The sequence below is a fragment of the Amphiura filiformis genome, unplaced genomic scaffold (assembly GCF_039555335.1).
Source record: "Amphiura filiformis unplaced genomic scaffold, Afil_fr2py scaffold_41, whole genome shotgun sequence".
In the NCBI taxonomy this organism is placed as follows: domain Eukaryota; kingdom Metazoa; phylum Echinodermata; class Ophiuroidea; order Amphilepidida; family Amphiuridae; genus Amphiura; species Amphiura filiformis.
In genome coordinates, this window is record NW_027305505.1 from 501,572 (window position 1) to 512,230 (window position 10,659).

Consider the following 10,659-nt stretch of genomic DNA (forward strand, 5'->3'; position numbering starts at 1 on the left):
ACACACTCAGCATAGCGCTCTTTTAAGAGCCACACAGTCCTCGTAAAAGATGTGGAGCTGATCGTCTCATACAGCTTGTTGAGTCCACGTCAGCACTGCATGTCAGATCCTTTCGCAAATTGATATCATGTACTACCATGCCTGCTTCGCGTCCACACTTTGACCTGAATGCGCCATGCACATTTCGTTTTGTCGTGGAGAGGCCCACACAGAGATGAACGCAGGTGCTTGGTTGCCAATGGTCCCTTTGTCCCATGGTGGTTGACTTGGACACTGAGCAATATCACTTTCTTTGATTTTGCGCGCACTGTCAGGTCTTTTCAAGCTTGTCTGAAGATATAACATGTCTGATAAGCATACAATGACTTCTAGTCCCACATTTCCATGAAGTAGTGTTGTAAACATAACCAAAGTTGTTAAGTCCTGACTAGCATTTGGTTTTTGTTTGTTTTAACTCCGTACAATTCTATATACTGAATATTCTCCGCACTGAGAACCATGAGGTTGTGATGCCTCGTTGTATAAGATATAAATACACACACAGTGCGCCAGGGCACTCCGCGAAAAATTGAAATGTGTATGGCGCATTCAGGGTGTGGACATGAAGCACCCGACTAAAGCGCGGGGTATAAGCTGCTCAGAATCAACACACACTACTCAGCATGGCGCTCCTTTAAGCGCCACACAGTCATCATAGCAGATGGGGAGCTAAGGGATCGTCTTCCACAGCCTCTCGAGCAGGCACTGTCGGATCCTTTTGCAAATGATATCATGTACCAACAAGCCTGTTGCTTGAAGCACGTCAATCACACACAATTAGAGTTAGATGGTGTAATGCATCTTCAGAATGTGTGTCTCGCAGAGCCAAGAAATTTGTTCTTTAGACATGTGAATGGATTCGATCCTTCACTGAGCACGAGATCCGTTCACGAGGCCCTCTTATTCCCTCTGTTACTCCTGTTACATTGCCTGTCATAGTATCGATCTTGACGTTGTCAGTGTAGACGATAGCAATGGCTGGCTTGCTGTCTGCAATCTCCTGCGGGCAGGTTGCTGTGCTTCAACGATCATTAGAGTCCATTGATCTTGAAGTCAGCATAGTTGATGCAGACACGACTCTTGTGTAGAGTTCCACCAGATCTTTACTCCTCGTCATACAAGGGACATTGATGCCCAGGTTGATAACAGTGGTAGTGATCTATTCTAAGGATGTTTTAGCCAAGTCGACAGCTTTACTCACAACTCACAGAGCTCTTCGTCTTCTTTAAGATGATCGATATGAGGTGGCCAGGCGACAGTAGATCTGTCTTTGATCTTCTGAGACAGCCGTCGTGGCAGGTTCTTCTGGAGGAGCTGATACCAAGTGATGAAAAGGCAGCCTCAGTGTCATCACCTCTTCCCCCAATATCATAGACCCACTCACTCTTGCTCTTCTCTTGTCTCTTGATACTCATTAATAAGCATTGTGTAGGTCCCTGAGATTGGACGATTTTACAGCACCCACTGCATACCCATAGTCACTATGCATAGCATATAGTCATGCGTTTTTAGTCTGCTATAAAGAAGGGATGCAGTGAATGGATCCTGTGCTCAGTGAAGACGATCGAATGCACGTGTCGAAAGAACAAATTCTTTACCCCTGCGAAACGATTCCTCAGCTCCCCATCTTTTACGAGGACTGTGTGGCTCTTAAAGGAGCGCCATGCTGAATGTGTGTTGATTATGCACAGCTTACCTTGTGGTCTATTCGGGTACTTATTCAGATCCACACCCTGCATGCACAATACACATTTAGTTTTTGTGTGGAGAGGTCCACACACAGACGAGCGCGGACGCTTGGGTGCCAATGGCCCCTCTGTCTCATCATCACTTTCAGAACTTGGTGGTTTACTTGAACACTGAGCCTTTAGATTGTCTGAAGATGAGATTGAGATATAATGTAACATGTGATGCATGTAATGACTTCTAGACCCATATTACCTTGAAGAGATGTTGTAAAAATCACCGTATTTGTCAAGTTCTGACAAGTTTTTCGTTTTTGTTTGTAAACTCTCCCATTTACCATGTTTACCTTGGACGATAACTAGTATCAGGCGGCTTAGGCCCTACACGGCTTGCCACACTTCAGTAGACATTGTTAGGGGATGATTTTGCTGTAGGTAACAAGCAAGCAGTGTTGTAGGTGATCTATGCACATGTCTCATAGAATATGTTTCTTTCTAAATGTTAATAAATATCTTTGATGCTGCATTCGTTCATTATTGATAGAGTGCAGAGCTAAACACACGTAGACCGGAAACCAATATAGACTAAACTCATTCAAATAATGTGAATGTGCGGGTGTGTGTGTGTGTGTGTGTGCCAGAATGGGGTATTCATTAGAGGCTGTTATGAAGACTATACGACAAATTTGACATTTTTACCTTTCTCAGCTGAAAATCGGCGGCCATCTTGGATTTGAAGGTCAAAAACAGGTCAAATCATAATTACTTGTAGTTTTTAGTGTCCATCAGTCAACTCGGCATGTTGAGAGCTTGAATTAGCGCCTATTATGAAGGCTCTGCGACAAATGTGAAAATTTGACCTTTCTGAGCTGAAAATCGGCGGCCATCTTGGATTTCAAGGTCAAAAATCGGTCAAATCATTATTACTGGTAGTTTTTGAGCTATTGATGTGTTTTTGGTGTCAAGTTAAAGCCATGTAACTGCTCTTGACAATCAAATGTAATCTCTTTCACACGAAGTACTTCTTATGTTCAAAAACTTTTGTTTTTGTTCAAAAACTTGTTTCTTTTTTTAAATCACGTTAAATGTTTCAAACATTAAAATGGTTTTGAAACATTTAATGTGATTTGAAACATAATTTTTTATGTTTACCGTAAGAGGCATTATACTTTTGATTGCAAACATATCTTTTTTCATGACAATAGTGAATGCAAAGGTGAGAAATGCATTGTTTTAAACCAAACACCCTCATTTAAAAGGAAAATGCCCAATATTGTTATTTTGACTATTTTTAGGCTATGAAGTAAGCTATTGATGTCTCTTGATGTCACATGAAAGCCATACAGTTGTTCCTGGCAATACATTCGTAATATTTTGGATTATGAAATACTTAATCTAACTACCAAGTTAAAAGTCCATTATACTTTAGAATAATTTGACAAGGACAACATAAAAATCATGGAGTTTACTGTAGAAACCAATTGCGAGCTGTGCACCAAACTGAGGAACTTGAAAATACTAATAACATAGATGATGACAACTAGGCCGTAAGGTCAGCTCTATCATAAATGTCTAAAGTTGAATTACAATATTAAAATTTCAACTTTTAAAAACATGATTTTCTGCATTTCATTCCATAAATGCTGAAAAATTAATCTTAGCCAATTTCAAGACACTTTGGCGGCCATTTTGAAATGCACCTATATTCTCCTTAAACAATATTGTTGCACTACTTAATAAGATGTATAAAATCATTTTCTTATCCATATCTGACAGAAATGAGATACATGTATTTTACTCTCAATGATAGTAATTGCCTAAAGCGGTATGCCATATTTTAATAAAAGGCGGCCATTTTGGATTTAGAGGCCATCTTGGATTGGAGAAAATGGACCAAATTAAGTTTTTATTTCTCAGTGGATTCTCAGAAACATAAGTAGTGAAAATAATCAGGTAAAAAGGAAAGAAATCAATGTCCTTATAGCTGGCAGACCATTTAGACAAATTGGCGGCCATTTTGGATTTGGCAGCCATCTTGGATTCTAGAAAATGGTCCTAATTATGTTCTTAGTGGATTTTGACAATCAAAAGTATAAATAATCATTAAGAAAAATATGACTAAATAATTGGTGGCCATTTTGAATTTCAAAATGGCCGCCGAAGACACATTCGATTTGTTTGTAGGGTATTCAGAAGCTAAAAAGCATTGGTTCCACTAATGTAGCAAATTTTGCACTGACTTATGATAATTCTACGTAACACCATGTACTATCAGGAAGTGATGTCAGGGGATTCCCCTCAGGAAGTGATGAAATGTGAAAGGTTAATGTTATAATTAAGACTTGGGAATTTCCCAGACTGCAGAATAGTGTGAAGGTAGTAATAGCCTATTAATAGAATGGGGTTTTTCCCAGTGCTTGATATATAAGAAAATGTAAGCACAATTATTGACACAGTTGATAGTGTTGATTTAAGGGGGTACTACACCCATTGATTTTTTATTTTTTTGCATTTTGTGAAGAAATTACAAATAAAAATTGGACAAAGTGGTATGCAAAAAGAAGGGGCAAATCTTCTCGTTTTATTGGTGGCATCGGTATCAACGTAGCTTACATGCTTTTAAAAGTAGAAGCCAAAAGATGGTACATCACTGATGATTTAAATTCACTTCATTTTGGAAAGCTTACTATCAACGGATTTCGTTAAAATTTTGGATATGTGTTGCTAACACGTTATGGAAATAAAGTTGATATGTAAAATGGGAATAAGTGGTTCCTGATTTCTTTTTATGACTTCATGAACTTGGTGCTCCACAACTATCAAAAAATGAACTGGTTAAAATGCTTCTATTTTCAATGTTGAGCTATATTTTGTATTTTTAACTTGCGACATTATTTCACTGAAACTTAATTAAGCCACAGGTAACAGGTTACCACAACCATACTACAGCAATGTTGAAAAAAATTTTATTTCGTGTCACCTATACCACCATATTGGGTAGTTTTCCGTAAGCTTAACTTTTGTGATTTTGGTAACTATTTTATATTTATTTGTGAAATCCATCTCAACTAGGCATTCTAAATTGTACTCACCATTTACATCCCAAGGTGTATTAGTATATCCACCTTGCACTTCTCGATATATATCCAGTTAAAGACAGAATATCAAAATTATTCCTCATTATGATATCACAAACTCTCACATGTGTATTCAAAATTGATGCTTAAATTTGACCTGAACCAATTGACCTATAACCTGACATACGGTGACCTAATAGCCCTTTCTTCTCCTAACAACACTATAGTATTACATTGACTAATGACTATGCATCCATTGCGTAAGTGTTTATTTAATTTATTCAGTGTTATATATTTTGCATGGACCACTAGATTTTCTATAGAGAGTATAACAAAGGATTTAATGTATTATATTCATGTACCCTACTTGAACATGTTGAATGGAATAAATTATGGTTTGTTATAAAACAGAAATCTGAGTTACTTGGATACGGTAAACAAAGAATATATAGGGCTAAAATGACTTACTATACAATGGTTTAAAAGCACTTATTTATTTATTTATTTTTTATTTCACATGATCCGTGCATATATCGCCTAGCTATAAATGAAAAAATATTTTTTTAGACCAATCAAACCAATATATGGGTGTAGTACGCCCTTAATATGCAACAATGGGCAATATTTAAATGTTCACAATAACATAATTTAAACAATAATTGCATAGAGGCCAGATTCAAAATGAGGACGTGAAGCTTCCAAAAGTAAAAGTCCACTGCATTGACATGTCGTCTTAGAGAACTGCGCCATAGCAACGCGTAAAAGCAGATTGATGGGGTGAATCGCAAACAATCTTTTTAAAAAGAAATTATTATTATTGAAAACATACATTTTTGGAAAATCCATAAATTGGTCCTTACTTGGTTTGACTATGTTGTAAATGCTTTAATTTTCACAAGGCATTATATTCATATTTCCCCAAGCAATTTTCATTTTATAAATAGTTTGTTTCAATTGTATACATCGACTGCTTTATTGCCAGAAGTAGGTAAGTGCGATAGCTTCCATGTGTAGCTGCCGTGTGTAGATACTGTGTGATAATTGTCAAATTTTCTGCCTTGCAAATTTTCACAAGGCAGCTATTTAACTTACCCACTCCCAGTGCTTGATATATAAGAAAATGTAAGCACAATTATTGACACAGTTGATAGTGTTGATCTGGGCTAGCTAGCTAATATGCTTACAGTCCAATTCCTTCAAAGAAAGAAATTTGCGAACCAGAATTAATTTAAGTAGTCAATGCACTACTACCTGCCAGTGTTGTCGTTGAAGATCTAGAACGTACTTCATCTGGTCTGGTTCATGCATAGATTATCCAAGATCTATGATTTTTGATACAACACAGCTGTCAAAATAAGTGGGGACAACTGCATCGCAGTCCTGCTTCCTGAAGATATCGTGTGAAAGGTGGAAATAGCACCAAGTTTGGAGAAAATAGCTCAAGGAGTTAAGTTTGGAGAAAGCAGCATAAGGAGATAACGGTTTGGAGAAACCTACGCCATTTTTGTGTGAGGATTTTACTCGCAAGGATATTCATCAATGCAAGTGTACAAAGGACTTCGCTGATTTTCGCAGGGCAAGAGAATACGGATATACATCAGCCGTCCAGAACATTGCAAGAACTCTTTATGATCACCAAGAAGAAGAATGCTGGCTAAGTACTAAATAGTTAAAGAGTGATTATATTTGATTATTCTGTATGTACATTTGTTGTCATATATTGTACCAACTATAACTTGCTTTCAATTAAAGACTCAGATTTTTTAGCTTAATCAAACAGTGTATTTGTGTTGTGCATTAGTGTGAGTTCGGGTAAAAGGTGATTTTGGCCTGAGTCAAGTACGACTCGTAAAAATACCTTTATTGTACACTTGTTCCACCATATGTAAATTATGGCATTATAGCGTGGGGAAACACATTTAGATCGAATTTTTAAACTTCATTATTCATTGATCTAAACATATTTGAATGTATATGGATCTTATAAATTGGAACTTGGTGTATTTATGTACAAACATATTAATGATGACTTCCCAAACATATTTAAGGAATACTTTTGTAAAAGACATGACATTCATAGCCACAAAGCAAGGAAAAACAATGATTATGATATTCAGAAAAGAAAAACAAACTTTGCGAGTAAAGGTGTCAGTACATCAGGGCCTTCCCTTTGGAATGACCTTCCTCTCGATTTAAAAAATGCTATGAATGTTAAATCTTTCAGAAATCAATTTAAGAAATATTTATTGAATCAAAATTGGTTGTTATTTCATGTACATGCTTCTTTAGAGCGATTAATGTCTTACTTTATCTACAAATTTTATATGCTAATTCTATATTTATACATTAATGCTTAGGTCATTTCAATGGTGTTATATTCATTGTGGTGACCAAAACATTATTTAAATCTTGTTTGTTTATATTATGTCTTAGGGATCACTTCTAGCCTCCATGGCCTTTTGATCATCTCCTCCTTGTCATTTTACTTGTCTTTTTTTGTCTTTTTGTGTTTTTTTTCTATATATATTCTTGCTTGTTTTTTCATGTTGTTGTTAATGTAGATGATGTGGAAAATAAAGACTTATTATTCATTCCAAAAACATTTTTCAAAACTTGATACAAAACATTTTAAACAGGATGTTATTTGGGGGTTGAAACAATATTTTGCGAAACATTTTTGCCCAAAATATTGGCAATAACGTTTTAAAAACGTTTTCATGACCTTTATATAACCCGACATTTAAATGTTATTAAAACGTTTTGGACAAAACATCTTCAGAACATTTATGGGTTTGCTGGATGCAAATATTTTAAAATAATGTTATTTAAGTGTTGACAAAATAGTTGGCAAAAATTTTTGCAAAAATAGTTTACAATGACATTTTGAACACACTTTAAAAATATTGTTGTAGTGTGTTTTCATACAAAAAGTTTTTAAACGTTCTCATAACCTTTATATAACCCGACATTTAAATGTTATTAAAACGTTTTGAAAAAAAAAAAAAAAACATTTTTAAGAACATTTCTGTGTTTGCTGGGTGCAAATATTTGAACATAATGCAATTTAAAAGCACATTCAGTGATTTGCTCATCCTGACGATCGTAAAAATCATCAAATTTAGATTTTGGTACCTTTGTCATTGCCATAGATGTGCTAACAAAACCTGCCAGTGGTTCAGCCATAAGTCGTGTATTTCAAACAAAATAAGACATTTTACATGAATCTGTAATTTATATACTGACTGTATATAAATTAGCTACACGTATTTGAATGGGGCTTCAACTTCATCCATACTGCTGTTTTCTTTGTTTTTTGCCACATTGTTCATTTCAAAAACACCAAATGACAATTTGAATGACTTATCCTTTACTTTTAAGCACTTTATAAACAATTTCATTTTTTTTTTTGACATTTACGCTGGAATCACTGAATGGGTCTTTCTTATTATTATTACAAAAAATAATTTACAATAACACTTTGAACACATTAAAAAAAATATTGTTTTGAGTTTGGAGGGCGTTGTGTTTATGTGTGATGAAGACAGGTTTGTCGACTGGTATGAGGACATGAAGACTTGGCTAAGTCTATACTATTCCCAGAAAAAAGACAAACTTGTCTTGTGTTGTTAAGGGGGTACTACACCCATTGATTTTTTTTTTTTTTTTGCATTTTGTGAAGAAATTACAAATACAAATTGGACAAAGTGGTATGGAAAATGAAGGGGCAAATCTTCTCGTTTTATTGGTGGCATCGGTATCAACGTAGCTTACATGCTTTTCTCCGTATATTAACCGTATCAAATAAGTATCGACATATCGATTTGTTTATAACTAGTACTTTAACAATTTTGTGCAATGCATCCTACTCTGCAATACACCAATTCCACGCTGATCAATATTGCGGAAAGTGTGATAAACACCTCTCAGAACAAGGTTGATGCACAGACATGGAACATTATCAATGAGCTTGGTATATCTGCCAGAAAGAAAACCAGACGTGGCTGTCGAGCGGGTAAAAATAAACAGCGAAAAATCCCCTCGATCGTTACAATGTGCCGCGATTCAATACCCGATTGCCAGACGAGCATGCCTACAGTGAATCATTCCAATATTGTACCAATCCCTATCAACCATAATCAGCAGAACGCTCTAACGAATGTAAAACTGCTGAAAACTTTCCGTAAGACTAACAAACCTCATATTCAAACTAAAGTTGCTACATGGAATACCCGTTCAATGAATAATAAGACGACTGTAATTTGTGATTTTATAATTAGAAAGGAAATTGATATTCTCGCCATTCAAGAATCGTGGCTATGTGGTGACGAGCGAGACAATTTTACACTTGCGGACATATGTAACACCTTGCCTAACTTTGACTATTTCCATTCGCCTAGAAAATCTGGAAGAGGCGGTGAAATTTGTTTCATCCTCAAAAAGGATACCATCCTGTTATCAATAAGGGTGCAGTGTACCCGAGCTTCGAATATATGGATGTGACAATCTCCCAAGGATCTTCTTCTGTCAGGGTGTTTAATATATATCGCCCACCACCCTCCTCGGAAAATAAACTTACTCAGTCTATGTTTCTCGAGGACTTTGGGACATTCCTTGAGACCATTTCAGCCATACCTGGCGAGATAATTCTCCTAGGGGACTTCAACTGCCACGTTAACGACGCAGACGACCGATTTGCCAGAGCCTTCCAAGATTTGTTGGACGCCGTTGGTTTGAAACAGCATGTCAATGGCGCGACGCATAAATCAGGACATACCTTAGATTTGATGATCAGTCGTGACACATCTAATGTCATCACAGGTGTAGTTGAAATAATTCCAGAGATATTCTCTGATCATTATCCTGTTGGCTGCTACCTCAATCTACAACCCCCCAAAGCACCCAGTAAGACTATGAAATATCGCAAAATCAGAGAAATAGACACAACTGAATTCATGCGTGATATCGAGTCATCGTCACTCTATACTAATCCTGCACCTGATCTGGAAGAACTGGTTAACCAATATGAAACGGTAATGGGCATGCTCCTCGATAAGCACGCTCCGCTTGTTGAGAAGTCTGTAATTGTCAGACCGCACTGTCCCTGGTACACCGACGAACTTCGATTGGCAAAGCAGAAGAAGCGTCAGGCGGAAAGAAAGTACACCAAATCCAAACTTGAAATAGACAAGCAGATTTATGCCGATCATAGCAAAAGCTACAAGACTATGCTTGAGACGGCAAAGCGTGACCATCACCGATCCAAGATAGAGGATTGTGACAGCAAGGAATTGTTCCGCGTTGTTGACAAGTTATGTAATCCCGCTGCCGAACTAGCCTTTCCCGATCACAATTCTGAAGATGAACTTGCAGAGAAATTTGCTACATACTTCGATGAAAAAATCCAGAAGATCCGCAATGACTTGGACTCCGCTGATCAACCCAAGAAATCATCTGCAACTGGAGGCTCCTGTGTTAGCTCATTTGAAACTTTTCGTGAACTCTCAAGTGATGACATCCGCAAGATCATTATGGATTCTCCCACGAAAAGCTGTCCGCTTGATCCTATCCCAACTGATCTCTTCAAAACATGCGTGGAGAGTCTTCTCCTGTAGTCACCAAAATAATCAACCGGTCGCTGTCACAAGGAACTGTGCCTTCGAGTTTTAAAACGGCAAGAGTGTCTCCGTTGCTGAAGAAATCAAATTTGGACAAGAGCGTTTTCAAGAATTATCGCCCGGTTTCTCAATTGCAGTTCATGGGTAAACTTCTGGAGAGGTGCTGCCTGGCACAAGTCCAAGAGTACTTTATGTCCAATGATCTTTACGCGGAAGCCCAATCTGCGTACAGGCCCAATCATT

The 10,659-nt window shown here is 37.0% G+C and overlaps 1 protein-coding gene across 1 annotated transcript; it reads left to right on the forward strand.

The window, feature by feature from the left end:
* The first annotated feature begins 9,291 nt into the window (after nucleotides 1-9,291).
* Nucleotides 9,292-10,413, forward strand: LOC140144138 (uncharacterized). The gene has a single exon (XM_072165973.1). The coding sequence runs from the start codon at nucleotides 9,292-9,294 to the stop codon at nucleotides 10,411-10,413; it is 1,122 nt and encodes a 373-aa protein (XP_072022074.1).
* The last annotated feature ends 246 nt before the right edge of the window (nucleotides 10,414-10,659 follow it).